This window comes from Oncorhynchus tshawytscha, linkage group LG05, assembly GCF_018296145.1.
Source record: "Oncorhynchus tshawytscha isolate Ot180627B linkage group LG05, Otsh_v2.0, whole genome shotgun sequence".
Lineage (NCBI taxonomy): Eukaryota > Metazoa > Chordata > Actinopteri > Salmoniformes > Salmonidae > Oncorhynchus > Oncorhynchus tshawytscha.
Window position 1 is genome coordinate 31,821,553 of NC_056433.1, and position 19,216 is coordinate 31,840,768.

Below are 19,216 nucleotides of genomic sequence, written 5' to 3' on the forward strand. Positions count from 1 at the left end.
GTAGTCTAATGTAACCTTTTTTTTATTAAGTGTGCGAGTCATAAGTATCTGTCTTTGGGCCAGAGTGCAGATTGACTCCTATTGGCTCAGGTTGGCTCAGAGGGCTGCCTGCTGGGTGCTGCAGCGGATGTACGGCAGGACTGTTCTCTTCTCTGTGAAAAATCGGCCCTGACAGATACAGGCTTCTGTTCGTTAGCAACTCTTCGCCTGCTAAGGTCACACCTTTTCTTTTTCTCACCTGCGGTGGCAACTTTCAGGACTTCCCACGCCTGACAAAACCGCTTTAGAACGTTAGAACTGCTCTGCGGAGTTACTGAAATTGCATGAGTAATACTGTTCTGCTCTTTTTATTGTACTGTTTTTACAGTATGCAGTCTTTGATGAAGAGCTCACATAAAGAGCTCCCGTGATAGTTTAGCTCTGCCAATATGCTTTTTATTGGTGGCGAGGGTCTTCTGTTGCACTGCTTGACTATCTATCCTCTGGCACTTATCTGATTTTTTTAATTGGTTGCTTTTGAGATGCTTCATAAATATGGGCCTTGAACAGCAATACTTTCCATCTCATGTATTTTAGATAGACCATCCAAGAGGGAGAGAGATATTTAAGGGGAGAGGCAGAGAACGAAGACAGTGACTGAGCAACAACCATCAAAGAGAGTAGATAGGCAATGCGGATGCAGCAACATTCCTCACTATTCCCACAGGCTGCTTCTGCTGTGACACCAAGGTCATCCTTGTGGTTGAACACAGCGGGAGAGAGCCTGTGCTCTTGAAAAACCCTTGAGGACAGTACTCTACAACCCCCGCCCACTGGCAATAAGAGGGTGAAGTGAGGAGATAAAGGAGAGCCCATGGGAAAAGCCACAGCAGAGAGACTCTAGTCCTATCTGCCTAGAGTAGGGGGGTTTAAGCTCAGATGAGACTTATTTAGGGGATTGTAATCAGGTGTTACCGGGCAGATCTGGCTGCCTTCGAAGCCTTTGAAACATCTCTGTAGCCCAAACGTATGAAGTCAGATGTTCCTGAAATTGATTCAACTGATCCCCACTCACAGTGATAGGAAAAACCTTTAGTGTTTTAGGAGAAACTAGCTCGTCTTGTTCTCTTTGACAGTGTTTGGCATGGATACTCGTAAACAACCGGACATAATGAGCTTTGGTAATTCCTTAATGACTTTATAGCCGTCACAGCATTTGTCATGTGCAAAACTACTGTACTGTTAAAAAGCCCTGAGCTGACCATCATGTCCTTATGTGATGTCTGCTTTTTGAGTGACGCTAATGCCACAACACAGGACTAGATGTCTGATTGAAACGAAAGTGTTGACAACACCGAAACACCCGTCGCTGCTTTGACAGCACTTCTCGTGGACATAAAGGAAGTTAATGTCAGATTCTGATGAGCTGGCTGCTTATTCAAACAACTGAGCGCTGCTAAAAGTACACACACACACACACACAGTGACTTGTGTTGAGTGACAGTATGACAGTGTTTGATTTCCCTTAGTTAGATGACATTATCATTGATGTCTTTGTTGCTCCGCCAGGTGTGGACTCTAACTCCGCGAGCCCCTCTGACTCAGTCATAAAGCTTTAATGTCATAGGCACTGTGCCCAGGGCCGTGGTAATGACTCCAACGGGCACCCTGCCCACACAGGGAGCTCCAGGTCCTGGCAGCGCCAGCAGGGCCTTGCTCTCCTTCCTTCCCTCTCCTTCCCTCTCCTTCCCTCCTACATGGCCGTCATCACCCCATTTGATGCGTCCATAGAGATATGCACTGAGACGCTGTCTGAGATGGGCCTGCCAATTCAGAAGTGTGCAAATTCACACTAGATGAGGGAACCAATGCAAAATGACAACTGCTAGCTGTTAGGAATTGCACTCTAAACGTACACTGAGTATACCAAACATTATGAACACCCTCCTAAAATTTAGTTGCACCCCCCCTCTTTTTGCCCTCAGAACAGCATCAATTCTTTGGGGCATGGATTCTACAAGGTGTCAAAAGCATTCCACAAGGAAGCTGGCCAATGTTGATGCCAACACTTCCCACAGTTGTGTCAGGTTGGCTGGATGTCCTTTGGATAGTGGACCATCCTTTATACACACGGGAAACGGTTGAGCATGAAAAACCCAGCAGCGTTGCAGTTCTTGACGCAAACCGGTATGCCTGAAACCTACTACCATATCCCGTTCAAAGGCACTTACAATTTTCCCGGTCTTTCTCATTCACCCTCTGAACGGCACACATACAACAATCCGTGTCTCAATTGTCAATCTCAATCTTGAACCTGTTTCCTCCCCTTCATCTACACTGATTGAAGTGGATTGAACAAGTGATGTCAATAAAGGATTATAGCTTTCACCGGGATTCATCTATGGCATGGAAAGAGCATGTGTCCTTCAGTGTCTACTGATGCAGCTCTCTGCAGTGCGGAAATATTGTTATACAAGTATCATAAGCCCTTATGAATATCAAGAAGGCTATTGTTCTCCTTTATGCTTTCGTCTCTATTAGAGGAATAGCCCCTAGTAGACAGTGAGGTACAGAACTGAAGCGTGAGCACACGAACACACACACACACACACACACAGTATTTTATAGATGTGACCAGTGCTTTCAACATCAGACAGCCTGCCTAGCTGCTTCTCTCTGTCATCTCTTTCCGTGACTGCCTCCTGTCTGTGTGCATTGATGTCAATATGCTACAATATGTTTCCAAATGTGTTATGATCATACCCAATCATCCCTCATCTTGAGAGATTCCAAGATTAGACACACAACGAATCTGCCTATCATTTCCTCCGACTAAGCTCTCAAGATGAGTGATGATTGTGTATGATCATAACCCATTTGGAAACATATTGTAACGTATGATGCCAAGGACACCATGATAAAACTCTGAATGTGTTTTAGATAAAAACGTCCTCATGATGAAAAGCTGAGTTATTTTCAGAAAAGGGCATAGTGATTTGTTACGATTGTAGATGGCCTATATGAAAGACAGTCCACTGATCACTAATGTGTGCTGTAAGGAAGTTGAGTATGAATATTTATGGTGAGTGGCTTTATCTGAAGGAGCTCTGAGTGGTTCCTGCTGGTTTTTGTACTCTTCGGAGGAAACACACACAGAATAAGCATTCATACCAATATTTAGTGTTAAAATAACCATCAGGTAACATTACGAGAGAGAGAGAAATATCCAAAATAAGCTTTGGCAATATGTACATTGTTACGTCATACCAATAAAGTAGAGAGAGAGAGAGAGAGAGAGAGAGAGAGAGAGAGGTGGGGCCGCCAGTAGCCAAACAAGCGGCACTTGTTTCATGTCGGAGAGTTTGAGGAGCATCTAAAGTCCCTGCTGATTTTGAAATTGATCTGTCAGTGCCTTGGCTCTTCGATTTTTGCTCTTCAGAGTTGTCGAGTCATCTTGGCAGCCGTACCTGTCCACCAACCCACCACCTCCTCCCCACTCATGCATCCCGCATCCTGACTGGTCAGCTGGGGAACACTCTGACTCTCTGGGGATATGGGTTTCAGCTCTCAGCACTTTTCTCAGTGACCTTGAGGTAGTGCTGGATGCAACCTCTCAGCTTCCAACAGAGCTGAACCGCTCAACCTCTATGACCAACAGTAGCCAAGGAGGATGAGGTGGATGCAAATGTGGCTGACGGGCTGGGCGGGGGAGGGTCTAGGTAGAGGATGAAGCTGTCAACCACGTGGTCACAGAATGATCACCTTTAGTGGCGTTGGAACAAAGCGGATGTTGCCCATTTTCAGGGAAACAATGTTTTTTAAATTTTTTAATCTGACTTCCATTTCCCTTGAAAAACGGAAGGGACTCCGCCTAGGCTTCTTTCTACGCCTGTTACGTTAGGTTAGAGAATGAAAGTTGTGCAGACTTTGTCTGTGTCAGTCTGTCAGGTGTTGACTATGTCAATCGGGAACCTGTGGTATAACCTGTGTATAATTTCCCCATGTTTCGATGCCACTTGCTGTATTGCTGTACATATCTGAAGGATCTGTTGGAATTATACAGAGCAGACAGTAAATCAGTTTCTTGTTGAAACATTGATTGCAAGGGTTTAAGAGCAAACAGGGCATAATTGTGCTGATGGTGTTTACTGTGCTTTGTGCGTATCTGCTGTACAATTTGAAAGCATCACACATTACACAAATCTTGTATACATGAATTACATTTTTATTTGTGGATAGGATCACCTTTCAGTATGATCTTACATCGATGATTGCTTTGGAAAATGGTAGCACCAGGGGCAAACATTTATTGCCTATCATCTGATTGATTCCAATTCAGATTTGTGCTCTAGTCTATATGACTAATTGCTCATCAATACTTTTTGAATGTGCAAAGGTTGCTTGTTTTTTCATGTTGCCAAATGAAACCAGGGATGATAATATAGCAGTAGCATACCATTTCCATACAAACCACAGCTATTCAAATCAAATACGTTGACAGCATTTAATCCAAAAGAGGAATTTACAGAATTCTGCTGTTATGATGATGATATACTCTATAGATTTATAATGTTTATATTTATGTACATATATGGCACTTGATGACATTAAATCAAGAAAATCCATTTGCCCACAAACGAAAGCGCCTGGGTGTAAATAAAAGAAAGAAAAAATGAATTTAAAAGTCCCAGGTGTCAGCATTTGTAGCACATCCCCCCCCCCCAATTGAGTGATCACATAGGTTAAGGTCAATGGTGCAAACTCAGGCAACCAAAACAACGATAGTGCTGACAACAAAGATGTGAGATGAGTAATATACTGGAAGAATGTATATCATTTGAGTACATTTGACCCAAAAACTGCCAAATAATGTGTGTGTTTCATTGCTATAATGGTATGTGGTGTTTAAATCCGGCGGAATGTCGTAAAAACACCATCACAGCACAAATTGGATATATTTTGGCTCATTATTCATATATAGTGCAAGTATTTACTCCATGTTCAACAGCTGAAGTGAACGACAGAGTGAATGTCAACACATACATTATATACTTCTAAGAAGCGCTTTACAAAATATAGGCTAAACCATCATCTATAAACGTTGCATCAGTGCCTTCTCATAAATATATGACAAACGTTTGGTCCGTTTGTTTTTTAGTTGTCAGTAAAAGACAAATAAAATCGATCTACCCCACCTACTTCGCAAGCGAAGTTGGTGTGATAAAATGTACACCACATTCTTGTTAAATATATTTTAATTCTTTGTACAATTGTTCTGTTCAGTGGTGCTGAAATGCACAGCTGTCGCACTTAAGCCGCATGCAAAAAAAAAAAAAAAACGCTACATATTTGCAACTTCTTCGGTGGTTTATCTACTTCTGTGTCTGGTACCACACAGCAAAGCAATACACCAGTTGAAAAAATCCAACGCATGCGACACACTGCACGCAGTGCTACGCACCACAACCTTGTCCAGCAGATGAGTCGCAGTGGTGTGGATTGCCTCCCATTTGAAATGAATGGCCCTCCGCGAGAACCCACACAGTTTGACGCAACCGGTGTCCACGAGGCTTGTCTTGGGCCTTCTCAATATGCTACACATAGGCAGAGTCACTTGATTGAGTGCGGCCGAAATTGGGCATGCTCATTCTAGGCATGTCTTTGTTACGGATCTCGTAGATGGACTTCCTCCTCGCCTGCACGCCTTTGACAGCTACTTTGATCTTCTTCCATCCAAGATGATTGAGTTCAGCCAAATTCAGAAGCACACAGACGCCACTGACCGCAAACATGAAGACCAGAAACACAGTCTTCTCCGTGGGTCTTGAAACGTAGCATTCTACATCTTTGATGCAGGGGTATCGATCACACTCATATACCGCGGGGACATTGAATCCGTACAGAAAATATTGACCCACCAGGAACCCTATCTCTAGAGCGTTTCGGAAAACCACTTGGATGATGTAAAATCTTGAGATGCCCTCCTGCCTCCTCATTTTAGACTTTCCACTAGTTCTCATGGCCGAATTTGGGATGTCCTTCACCTCCAAGCAGTCGGGCTCGGCTTCTTTCGTGGAGTTCTCCGTGTTCTGAAGTACTCCATTTACAATGGTGTTTTTGATCTTTTTGCTGTCGTCTCTTTTGATGGAATCTTGGCGCTTGTCCAAGGAGAGGAACACGGTGGAATACCCCCGCTCCAAGCGCTCCTTCTGCTTGGCAGACTGGTGCACGGAGTAGGTGATGAAACAGAGACTGGGGGTGCACACCAGAATAATCTGAAACACCCAATATCTGATGTGGGAAATTGGGAACGCCTTGTCGTAGCAAGCCTGGTTACAGCCGGGCTGCAGGGTGTTGCACACAAACATGGACTGCTCGTCATCATAGACGGTCTCTCCAATGATCGCAACGATTAGAATCCGGAAAATCACCACCACTGTTAGGAGGATCCTACAAAACAAGCAAGCACAAAATCAAAATGTTGCTGTTAAGATGTGCAGAGTTGATCGGCTTAATCATAAAACAAACAGATAGACAATTAGCGATGGCAAACTAATACTGGCTCCAGTGCACAAAACGGGCGCTTGGGAGCTGTCCAGTGCTGAAAGCCACTAGTCAGTTCTGAAAGAAAAGCGCTACAGCACTATTCACCTCAAGCGTCAGCTCTCTTGTAACAAAATGTGTAAATTTAGTGTTTCCAAAATCATTATTCTTGAATGTTATGTTTTTTTCACATTTTTTTGCATAGTCATGAATCTTTGTTGTTGTTTTTTGCGTTTTTGTACCGTTCTTCAGCTTAATCGCTTATAGTAACCGACTTGGTCATCAAACACACACTCATGGTAATACTTTTACAAAGCTATCCTCACGTTCCCTCTTACCTTCCGATCATAGTAGAGTGCTGTTGGACAGCTGCCTCCAAGAGACGCTCTAATATTGTCCACTCCCCCATTGTCATTCATTTGGAGATGATAGCACACCGTGCACCGTTCTTGTGGAATCTATTGTTTCCCTTGTTTTACACTCCGGATGCTCCAATATCTGGAGAATGCATTGGTAACGCGCCGCTGCTGCGTGCGCTCCTGCCTTCTGCCTTCTGCGCCTCTGCTAAAAGATCACTTGACAACCCAAGCACTTTTGCTCGCGCGAGTCTGAGTGCTGATTAGTAGAAAGCCCTCCTATTTTCGATGGCGAGCGCTGGACGCCAGGTCGCGCCGTGCTTGAATGGAGGGCAGTTGAGTGTAATGTTGGTAGGGCGCTAATCCTGCTTTAAGTAGACTACCCTTGCGTCACGCGCAGACAGGTTGGTGGAGAGAGGCAAGACACACCAGTTTTTTTGTTTGTTTCATTATTCTCCAAGTATACTGCAGCAGATTCATCTTTAATAACAATAATTGGTTATACGCTCAAATCACGGGGGATGGCTGTTGCCTGTAAGACAACCACATGACAGTGACAGAACGAATAGTGGCAACAGAGGAAGAGAGACAGAACGAGAGAGAGAAGGGAGAGAGAGCGAAAGAGGGGGGGTAGAAAGAGGGAGAATTGCTTTGTTTCAGTCTGTATTCCGTAGATTATTATTGTTGCAATGTAGGAGGGAGGGAATGCAGATTGAAACATGCCTGCAAGGCTAAGCATTAATCGACGCTTGACCATGACAAGACATCCTACACATGATATCCTTTTCAGATGGCTATAGTCTGTCTAAAAACAGATGTTTTCATTTTGTCTGTTTAAGGCAAAACAACAATCCATTGTTTTACAGTACCCTAAGCATTTGTTGGTATGAAAACCAGGACAATTCCTTAGATAAGCTTGGCTGTGCGATTACTAGGTTGAGTAATGCTTTAAAGGGTTGCCTCGGATGGTTTAAAGATAGCAACAACTTACTTAGTGGACTGCCACAAGTAGATATTTTTGTATGTGTGTGACTGGACTTAACATGTAGGCCTATGTGACTAATCTTCCTACTAGGAATGAGTTAGCCTGTATTATCAATGGATAGCCTATGAGTAAACAGGTATGTTTCTCCTGAATTATGAAACAACAATAACCAATATGCTCCCTCAGGTTGTGAACAGATGATAGATGAGATGAAGATGGTATACAAAATCCTAGGTCTTGTTTATTTATGAAGCAAATACATATCCACATCATATAAATTCATTCAGGAACCAGTAAAATAACCAAATATAAATTGCACTTTGGTGTAAACAAACGGTACATCATTGTCAAAACATAAAACAGGGGCCTGTCTGGATTTGTAACTTCCATATCGATCATAAACAACATATCCATAGGCGGAGGTAATGTACAGAGTTTTTGCATCCGTGGACGTCTGACTGTCGCAGGGGAGAGCAATTTGTCAATGGGGCGCTTAAAAGCATTTCCTGTGAACGATGGAGGGGCCTGCCTCGTCATACTCCTGCTTACTGATCCACATCTGCTGGAAAGTGGACAGGGAAGCCAGGATGGAGCCGCCGATCCAGACGGAGTACTTACGCTCGGGGGGAGCGATGATCTAGAGGAGGGGGAAGAGGGAAAACCAATAAGCAAAAGTCCTCTCAATATGTAGTGCATTATAATGCATCATACAGTTCATTATTTGTGTTACCGTGATTGGTCATTAATAAAAATGTGAGATTGTAGTCAGGTTGGTCTTAGATGGTCAGTTTGTGGTCTTCAGTATGCAGCTGAGACTTGAGAAGAATATTTACCTTGATCTTCATAGTGCTGGGGGCCAGGGCGGTGATTTCCTTCTGCATACGGTCAGCAATACCAGGGTACATGGTGGTGCCACCGGACAGGACGTGGTTGGCATACAGGTCCTTACGGATGTCAATGTCACATTTCATGATGCTGTTGTAGGTAGTCTCATGGATACCAGCAGACTCCATGCCTGGTGAGATAGAAGAGAACATGTTGTAAGCGAATGCTCTGGATTAGGTTTAACTGGTGCTAAAATGGGCAACTCCCTCACCACTTTATTAAAAACATATGTTTGGCAGTAGTTGGTGTAATGTCTCATGTAGCTGTTGTGAAGGCTAGGTGAGAAAAGGGGCATTTTCTTGTCTTTTAAAGAAGTCAAAATGTGTTGATGGTCAATGAGTTACACAACACTTGTAAGATCCCTACCGATGAAAGAAGGCTGGAAGAGGGTCTCGGGGCAGCGGAAACGCTCGTTGCCGATGGTGATGACCTGACCGTCAGGCAGCTCGTAGCTCTTCTCCAGAGAGGAGGACGAGGCAGCGGTGGCCATCTCATTCTCAAAGTCCAGGGCCACGTAGCACAGCTTCTCCTTGATGTCACGCACGATCTCACGCTCGGCTGTTACAATAGAAGATTCAAAGTTGTAGCGGTTCGGTCTAAATGGTGAATAACAATGGACGACCATTCAATATCGAACACACCGTATCCTCCTATCATATATGCCCCAGAATTACGGACTAACCAGTGGTAACGAAAGAGTAGCCACGCTCAGTCAGGATCTTCATCAGGTAGTCAGTGAGGTCGCGACCGGCCAGATCCAGACGCATGATGGCGTGGGGCAGAGCGTAACCCTCATATATGGGGACATTGTGGGTCACACCATCACCAGAGTCCAGCACAATACCTATAATATGAGGACGAATAATATGTAAACCATGGAAATAGCATAGAACAGCTTCATGTTTAATGGTGTAATCTATGTTTCACAAGGAAAGGTTGCATGGGACTCAGTATTGCACCTCTTAAATGTAACTGCATCTGCATGTTATGGAACAGAGTATTTCTCCTCTGCCCGCTTCTCACCGGTGGTACGACCCGAGGCGTAGAGGGACAGCACGGCCTGGATGGCCACGTACATGGCGGGCACGTTGAAGGTCTCGAACATGATCTGAGTCATCTTCTCCCTGTTGGCCTTGGGGTTAAGGGGGGCCTCTGTGAGCAGGGTGGGGTGCTCCTCGGGGGCCACGCGCAGCTCATTGTAAAAGGTATGGTGCCAGATCTTCTCCATGTCGTCCCAGTTGGTGATGATGCCATGCTCGATGGGGTACTTGAGGGTCAGGATACCTCTCTTGCTCTAGGCCTCGTCTCCTACATAAGAGTCCTTCTGACCCATACCCACCATCACACCCTGTAGAGGAAGGAAGGAAATAAACTTAGTCAAAACACAATTCCCCAAAGTCAAACAGAGGGACAAATAAATGTAAGCTATTATAGCTAATTAAATTAATTCACAATTAAATGGTCTAGTGGTAAGGTAAAATACAATTGTAAGAAGATTATCAAGGGTAATGCATAATGTATGGACAATAAAGTCTGGAAAAAAACCCAGTTTGAACGGTGCATCCTCATGAGTGTTTCATTGCTTTCATGCTGTGGACCTTACCTGATGACAGGGGCGACCAACGATGGAGGGGAACACAGCGCGGGGGTGCATCATCTCCGGCAAAGCCAGCCTTCACCAGACCAGAGCCATTGTCGCACACAAGGGCAGTAGTCTCATCGTCGTCACACATGATGTCAGCTGGGTTTTTGTTTTGACAAAACGAACATTAAGGCTAAGTATAGGCCTACAGATGTAGGATCTTAATTTTAGCCAGTTTGCTACAGCAGGAAAATAATCCTGCATCAACAGGAAATGTACATTTTTGTAGGGGTTGACACATTGTTCGTAAGGGAAAATCAGTATAGGCCTACGGTATAAGGGCCATACAAGTCTAACAAACTTGTTTTAGGTCATTAGTTATTTCAATTTCTTTTAAAACCCTAGACTGGGAAGCACATTGTAAATCAATGAATTATTAATCTAATAATAATAATTATCTGTAGGTTATCAATTTCGCTTGTAGGTCTGAATCTGATGGAAAACAGACTAACAAAAATAATAAAATATGTGCAACATTTAGGCAACAGCAGCTATTTATTTGATCAATATTCAACAACAACAAAAAAAGAAGTGTCTTGAACATTCAAGCTGTCAAATTTGAAATGAAAGCCCATTAAATCCAGTTGTCCGGTTGCAAACTAGAGAAGTCCAATTCAACATCTTTGAAGTGGCTCCAACCTAGGCCTAGGCTACAAGTTCACCGTAGTAGAGTGACAAGTTGTCAGGTACTCACCAAGTAGCCTGTCCTCTGAATGAGCAGCGGTAGACTTGTGAGGGCAGACACCAATTTATACTCTACAAGTGCCACTGCGCCCGGCGACCCCTTTCTCCTTATATGATAGCCCCTGCGCAATTGAGAGCGGAGTGGCCATGAACGGAAGGGCGGGAAGAACAGAGCAGAGGCTCGCTGACTCCTGAAGCCCCATGTATGGAAGAGAACCCGCGCGGACAGACACAGCCGTGTGACGAGGTGTGGAGGTATTCCCTCTATTCCTAACGCGTCAAAGTGAGTAGAGACACACAAAGAATCATGTTATTTGATGGCCTTAGGTTTCATTAGCATACGCGTTATTCCCTCTTATAGAGTTGACCGTGCCATGGATTTAGGTTTAGGCCTATATTTTCAGGGATGGGTTATGTGAGGGTTAAAAAATATATATGTGAGTCAACCCATCTTATTTTAGCTCTTAGCAATGCTCTTTATTATGAATGATGACATTAATGTTATGACTTTCCTGTTCAGTATATAAGACTCCATCCCTACTAATGTGTGTGTGTGTGTGTGTGTGTGTTTGTATGTGTCACTGTGACTAATAGGTGTGATAAGGAAAGCACGGTTAGGGCTTGCATCATCCGTCCAGTTTAGCCTATGAGTTGGTGATTCCTCTTCGTGTAGGACATATGTTCACCAGTGGAGGCTGCTGAGGGGAGAACGGCTCCTAATAATGGTTGGGATGGAGTATAATGGCTGGAACGGAGTGAATGGAATGGTATCAAACAGATTCATTTTTATTTAGTACATCTTTTAAAATTGAACCTTTATTTAACTAGGCAAGTGAGTTAAGAACAAATTCTTAATTACAATGATGGCCTACGCCGGCCAAACCCAGACGCTGGGCCAATTGTGCCCTGCCTTATGGGACTCCCAATCACCGGTGGTTGTGATACAGCCTGGATGAAGCACATGAGAACCATGTGCTTGATGCCATTCCATTTACTCCATTCCAGCCATTATTATGAGCCGTCCTCCCCCCAGCAGCCTGCACTGACATTCACACATGTAAATTCCATAATAGGAATGAGTTCAATATGCTTCAATGTGAGCCGTTGAATGTCCCAGGGAGACCTTAGAGATGGAGGAAATTCATTGGCTTTTATGGATATGCATACAGCCATATATAAAGCAATAGGGAATTAGTAAGACCTGAAAGTGGACAATTTGTGATCTGCTTGTGACATTCAATTGAAATAGATAGAAAATGATTAATGAGACCCATTTCGTAAGTACTAATTGCACTCACTCTCTATTTCTCCAACAGTTGAAGCACATCATTTGCCACCTTTATGCTACCTTGGGATGAGTCGTGTATATACATTTGCCACCTTTATGCTACCTTGGGATGAGTCGTGTATATACATTTGCCACCTTTATGCTACCTTGGGATGAGTCGTGTATATACATTTGCCACCTTTATGCTACCTTGGGATGAGTCGTGTATATACATTTGAATATGTAGCCATGGGTTACTTTAGTGTTGGGTGTTTGAGTGGGCAGGATAGCTTCACTTCTCTCCAAGTGATCACCGGAACTCTGATCAGTTCTCTAGTCATTCAAGCAACCTTAACATATACATATATAGCTCTGGGGGTGAAGTTCCCCCTAGGAAGGCTTACAGATCTAGGATCAGCTTTCTGTCCCCCATTCCCAACCTTCGCCATTTAGTGGGGAAATGCAAAACTGACCCAAGCTCAGCATCTAGGGGCAACTTCACCCTACTACCTCTATCCTACATACAATACAAACACACTCACACACCAGATATGCAAATGATGCTGACGGAGAGGCTATTAACTTTAAAATGATCAGTGCTGTGACTTCCTATGGTGAAAGCAGCTGTCCAATGCCCAGCATGGGATAGATAGAGCAAGGCCATGGTCACTTGGGATTATAGCCTGGCCTGCACAAGACTCTCCCTTCCTCACACGTTACATTCTCACTCTTACAGTGTTATTTCACCATAAGAAGTACATCCTTGCAGAATCGAGTTATGCATTTGTTCCGTTTATGTTTATCCTGATTCCCTGGACGTGTATGCATTTTTTTTGTAGGTGTAAATGGGTTTTTGGTACCGTGGCTATCGCAGCAAGATTGACCTCTTACTATCATTTGACACTGGGGGAAGTCATGTGACTAGATGATGTAACAGACATCCACTTGTGCTTTACCCATAATCCCACCCGCATTCTCTGTCTGAGCATCTGTCAGATGGCTCAGGTCTTCTGGCCTGGGGCAAATGGTTGGGGGTTGGGAGGAAGGGGGTCGAGGTTAAAAATAGCTGGGATGTTGATAACTTTGCGTGACAAAAAGTCAGATTTGTGATTAGCTTGTTTCACTGTGTTTTGGTTGCAAAACAATTAGCCTGTGAAGTGTCCATTTCTAATTTCTTAGAATTCTCTTGGGTGAACTTCTTAAACCGACTCAGCATTAAACTTAATTTCTTTAAAATAAGATAGCATTCCGAATGAGCCTATTACTCTATGAAGTAAGGCTTTCATTTAGTATGTTTCTTAATCTCTTCATGCGATGTACATGGTTCATATCTGTAACTTCTCTGGCTCCAATTCAACTGTGTAATGTATCATTTCCACATGTCAATTTGTTCTAAAATCTTTACTTTGATTACTGGGTTCTTGGTTTATTATGCACGTTGAGCCTGATTCAACTGCAAGTGTAAACTACAGTTTGAAACCCACGCTTTGTGAACAATATGACATAGGCATATTAGTCATGTTAGAATACACTTGAAAAAAAAAAAGTCGTTTCGGGAAGCACGCCTCATATCCCGCTCTGCTTTCTGCATTCTGTAGGGGATCTGCATAAATGAATGTATTAACCTTTGGTATTAACTTAGGCATATCCATATTCATAAAGCGTGAATTATGCACAAGTGTAGTTGTTCCTTTGTTGCCTAAAAACGCATATATTAGCGAAGCCTACACCTGAACAGTGGGTAAGAGTTTGTTTGCTGTGACCTCTTCACCCACGTCTCTTATAATGTATACATGATGGTATCTAGATTTGTTCAGTGTTGGAATGGTGAACTGACCAATATGTATGTTTGTCTAGATGCACTGTAAACACAGTTAATCGTAATACTCAACAAACATGGCCTATATGCTGCATGAATATTCTCTACTAGTGGTATGTTGCTGCTTCTTATCATTCCCCCCTGTCTGCAGTCTTGTCCATCATTCCCCTCCTTTCTTTGACCCTCCGACATCCCATTGGCCTTTCACTGAAGCTCGATTTGGACACTCATTTAGACTAACCAATCAGAAGCATTCTGCTGATACTGTATTTCAGGTGTAAAGAACCAAAAACACAGCTGGCGCTACTGTTAATACAATCTGAAAGGTCGTTTTATTTAGAGATACAGTTACAGAACTGTAGAAACGTGTGTGGTCATACGCGCATCCTGAAAAACGTTGGTGCGTTGCTAATTAAGAATACTTTTAACTGTATCCTCATGTTTTTTTTTTGGGGGGGGGGGTTCAATCCTCTGGGAATCCTTAGGGAGGAAGAGGAACAATTGGTCTCATCCCTTGGCTTCTAACCTCTCCCTCAAGCCTTCTGCTGTCGTCTCTGCGCATATTGAACAGCTGAGATTGATCTTCCGCCATCATTAAGGATTCCGTCAATGTCAATTTAATTCCACCCAACGCCTGGGTTGAGTAAACCGAGCTGGCGTTTAGGGAACTTTAGACCTTCCCTATCTGTGTTCAGTTACCCAACATTTCAATGTTGCTTTTGGCAATTTTACCATGCAGTCTTACTGTCCATGTTCTGCCTATCATTGGAGGACATATCTCACTAGCCTGGTCCCAGATCTGTTTGTGCTGTATAGCCAACTCCCATGGTCGTTGTTATGGCAAACAGAATCAACAGATCTGGGATCAGGCTACTATATAATCACATCACCTCCCCTATAGAATGTTTTGGCATTAGCTTTGCTGCTTAATCAGCACTGCATGAGTTTCCCGAATGTCTGCTGCTGAAATTTAGCCTGCTTATCCTTTGCTGGTTGAAAATAAGTTAGAAAGACAGTAGTTTCTCTACTTGTGACGTGTCTCCCATTGAGAATGTAGCTTTTTGGTCGATACAAGAAGCGTAGAGTGCACTTCGAAGCAGATTTTGTTACATTCAGCTACCTGAATTAGATACAGTTTGATCCAATGGTTTTCCTCATAGTTCTTTGCATCCTGCAGTATTCTAAATCCATACAGCAAGTCTGAGGATTTCATCAAACTGTTCTGGCTGTTAACGTGGGATTGTTGGGTTGTTCGGTTCAGAGAGGTCCCACAACAGCCAAAGATGCATAAAATAGGCACATAGATATGAATAATGGATATTCTCTTTTCGCCTGCACCAAAATGCAATATTTATGGGGCATTTTAGCCGGAGTTTGTTATTGTTCAGGGTGAAAACATTTAGTCCCATAACAGGATACGCAAAGTAACCAACCATGTTTGTTCCTTTTTTGTGAGATGTTTTATTGTATGGAAAGAATTGAAGTCATGCATTGCAGAATTCTGTCTATCTTCTTAGACTCAAGGGACACGACAGGCGTATTCCACAGCGAATAAAAACATTTGCTTTTAAAGCAACCAAATGACCTTTTGAATTGTGAAATGATTTCCAAATGATAAAACTGTGTACCTTTACCAAACATGTGTAAATGCCTAGTTGGACTTCTCTAGTCGAACATGATTGGTTGGTGACTGCTTGTTGAAACAGTGTAAACGGTGTAAACGCTACTATATCCCTCTTATTCCTATGTGTTCTCCGTATAAAGTCCTCTCAGATCTATAATCTTATATCTACGTTGGCGGGGCGGAGGGGTCATACCAGAGAAGAGCGTCCGCATCACAGGCGGTGGGGTGGCATCTTAATTGGGGAGGACGGTCTCATAGTAATGGCTGGAACGGAATCAATGGAATGCTATTGAACACAACAAACACACGGTTTCCATGTGTTTGATACCACTTCATTCACACTCCATTCCAGCCATTATAATGAGCTGTTCTCCCCTCAGCAGCCTCCTGTGGTCTGAATGCATAGGTTTGGTTTGCTCCTCGCAGAACACGGCTAGGTGAAGCCATCTCTCTTTCCTTTCCTTTCCTTTCCTTTCCTTTCCTTTCCTTTCCTTTCCTTTCCTTTCCTTTCCTTTCCTTTCCTTTCCTTTCCTTTCCTTTCCTTTCCTTTCCTTTCCTTTCCTTTCCTTTCCTTTCCTTTATTTTACTGAGACACACCCCTCAAGCCTTACAGACACATAACGGGGGCATTTCCTCCTGAAGAATGATCTTTCACGATTGAGGTAATATGAGAAAAATAACTGAAAAAGAGCGCCACCTACTGGTGGTGGACTCCGATAGAGATGCAGGTTTAGATATAGGTGCAACTGTCCCAGTGTCCCGGTAAGAGGACGGAAATGACCATTAAGAGACAGATGTACAGAACACACATTTATTGCCACACTCAGGACAGGCACACGCACAGCAAACAGGGAGATGACTGATGGGAGTGAATAGTGATAGTAGTTTATGATCAAAGGCACTAAAGTCAGGGAGTCCAGAAGAATGATTGTCCACGTGGAAATGTTCAAATGTGAGTTGATGTGCAGGCAGGAGTGTACAGAGGTTGTCTCAACCTGCCCTCCTGGAAACAACTGAAGATTTGAGAGGCAGAGTGGGGTTCTGCTGCTCCCAGGCTAGACCATTAATTGGCTGACCAGGTCACATGACACAAGTCAGGAGAGAGTTGCCCCTAGAAACTAGAGTTGCCTCTCTGGCCCCTGGAGTTTCCAAGGGCCAGAGGTGTGAAGCCGGGGGATGGTAGCCTCTGCTGGGCTGGAGAGTTTGTGTCTCTGTGTCCCAGGGCCAGAGAGAGGGTTTGAGTGAGGGTTTTTAACAGCCGACCCAAAATGTATGAAGTACATTTTTACCTAAAACCCCCTTGTGAGGATGTTGCTTAGTGTGTCCTCTGTAGCCGCCCTGTGAAGTCCAGTGGTGGTTGTAGGGCACCAAAGGAGGCGGAAGTCCCGCCACCTCATGTCGCCACCCGTTCAGTGGCATGGATGGAGCTGGCAGTGAGAGACCAGGTGCTCACAGTGTCTATGAGGCTGGTCTGTCTAGCAGGAGTCATGGGGGTCCAAGTTGATGGAGGAGGCCATCCCACAGGGGCAGGCCTGGCGTCCTCGGCTGGAACAGGTAATGAGCGCTGGTTAGGTGGTGGCTCTCCCATGGAGCCTGCATGGTCAGCCAGGTCCGGAGGCAGACCCAAATCTGGTCCGGCCAAGGATCCAAGGCGAGCACTGAATCTGGCGATGGTGTTGGGCACAGAACAGGAGTGGGAGGCGGACCCAAGACTGGAGCTGAGTCAGCTGGTTGGTCCAGGACAGGGCCGGACATTTGACCTAGGATTGGGTCTGGCGATGGGCCCAGGTCAGTGCTGGACTGGTCTTCCAGGACCGCTCTGATGCTGGCAGGTCCAGGAGAGATAGTGAGGGCTTAAGGGCTGGATTGGACGCCACCTGCGACTCAGACTGTAAAGTCGGCTTCGATGTCAGATACAGGCCAAGCAGGTCTGCGAGAGCAGAGGATAGTGTAGGGACCAGCACTGGAGTTGAGTCTGGGGGTGGCTGGTCCAGCAGAGACACTAGCAAGAGTCTGCTGGAGTGTCTGTTAAGGTGCTGGCTCGGGTACCAGCAGCTGCGGATCTGGTACTGTAGGTTGATTACGCTGCAGCACTGGCAACGGCTCGACTGACTCAGGTGCTGCTTGTGTTGAACTGGTGCTGCTTGTGTTGAACTGGTGCTGCTTGCGGCTGAACTGGCTGATGGCTGTATCGGCAACCGTGGCACCCAAGCCGTTTGAGGCTGCTGCACTGCCTGGTACACAGTATACGATTGGTCGATCCTGTGGTACTCAGGGGCTTGAGGTGCAGGCGAGGTGTTGGGCTGCTGCCAGTAATCAGGCGGAGGTTGTAGAGCTGGTGAGTGCTAGACTGGAGGGGGTCTCAGGACCACTGCTGCAGGGCCTCTGTGCCTGCGTACTGCTGTGAGGTGGAGGTGATGGTTTAAGAGAGGGTTTTTAACAATAACTTCTAGTCTTCACTAGCCCATTAAAGAAGACCTGAATTATTTGTGCAACTCTGACTGCGTTTTTGTTTGTGGACTTTTGCAAGCGCATGGTCAAACCAAAGTGTGTGGTCCTTTATAGGCCTATGTGGGGGTTCTTGATTGTGTTTGTGTGGAAATAAACAGACACTAGCACCGACGCTAGCAATGATCACCTGTCTTCCTATTGTTTCCTTCCTTCAGTGTCCCGCTGCTCTCAACTGTGGCTGAGGATCAGAGTGGTGGTGGTGTCTGTCTCTCTCTGTCTTTGTGTGTGTGGCTGCTGTGGGGGAGGTGTTGGTGGGGGTACTCCTCTGGGGCAGCTGCTGCAGGGTCTAATAGAGTGACAAGGGGACATGGGGGGTTATGGACCCCCTCTACCGACAGACGCTAGACCCTGTGCAGGCAGCCAGGCGGTAGGAGTGATTCACCAGAAGAGGGGTTCTGACACCAGACATGCCTAATTTGGTAAGCCATCTGCCAAAGACTGCAAAATGGAGGGCAATTCCCAACTTGGACAGGCGGAGGGGAAGTGATTGCACACACTATATTGAGCAGTGATTGTTTCACCTAGCTCTTACGCAACGCATATCATTTATGGCTAGGCCTCTTTAAAGATGCACTTTACTTATCAAAAGGCACATCTCAATATGTGGCCTAGGTATGACATGGAATGGCACAAGTTGAGGGGTGGGCATTCCTCTTCTGTACTCTATTGTTCCTAAAGCAAGGGGGAGGCCCGATGACATCAGAGTAAACCCATCAGACCAACTTGAATAGCCGACTCTTGAAAAACATATATATTTTTTTACCTTCTTAAGTGTGTGTACATTACTGTATTTATACTTGGGATATTGTTTTTCAACAGGAAAAATCAACAGCAACAAAAATAGCAGGAGTGCGTGGTTAAACGCAAACCAAACCTGAGATGAAATCATTTTGAGAGACGACATGACATTGCGCTATTTAA

General features: G+C 44.6%; 1 protein-coding gene and 1 pseudogene across 1 annotated transcript; both read right to left on the bottom strand.

Annotated features, from left to right (window-relative positions):
* Positions 1-4,866: 4,866 nt before the first annotated feature.
* On the bottom strand, positions 4,867-7,440 carry LOC112251756 (gap junction delta-2 protein-like). The gene is made up of 2 exons (XM_024422707.2): positions 6,861-7,440; positions 4,867-6,429 (listed from the first exon to the last, which is right to left on the bottom strand). The coding sequence occupies exons 1-2, from the start codon at positions 6,935-6,937 to the stop codon at positions 5,574-5,576; spliced, it is 933 nt and encodes a 310-aa protein (XP_024278475.1). The 5' UTR covers positions 6,938-7,440; the 3' UTR covers positions 4,867-5,573.
* Positions 7,441-8,085: 645 nt separating this feature from the next.
* On the bottom strand, positions 8,086-10,520 carry LOC112250491 (annotated as a pseudogene).
* Positions 10,521-19,216: the final 8,696 nt, after the last annotated feature.

What these genes read in the sequence shown, in the direction of transcription:
- LOC112251756 (XM_024422707.2), bottom strand. Translation starts at nt 6,937, where the DNA reads ATGACAATGGGGGAGTGGACAATATTAGAGCGTCTCTTGGAGGCAGCT. An exon ending in CACTCTACTATGATCGGAAG is followed by an intron (nt 6,430 to 6,860) that starts GTAAGAGGGAAC and finishes CTTGTTTTGTAG; the next exon opens with GATCCTCCTAACAGTGGTGG.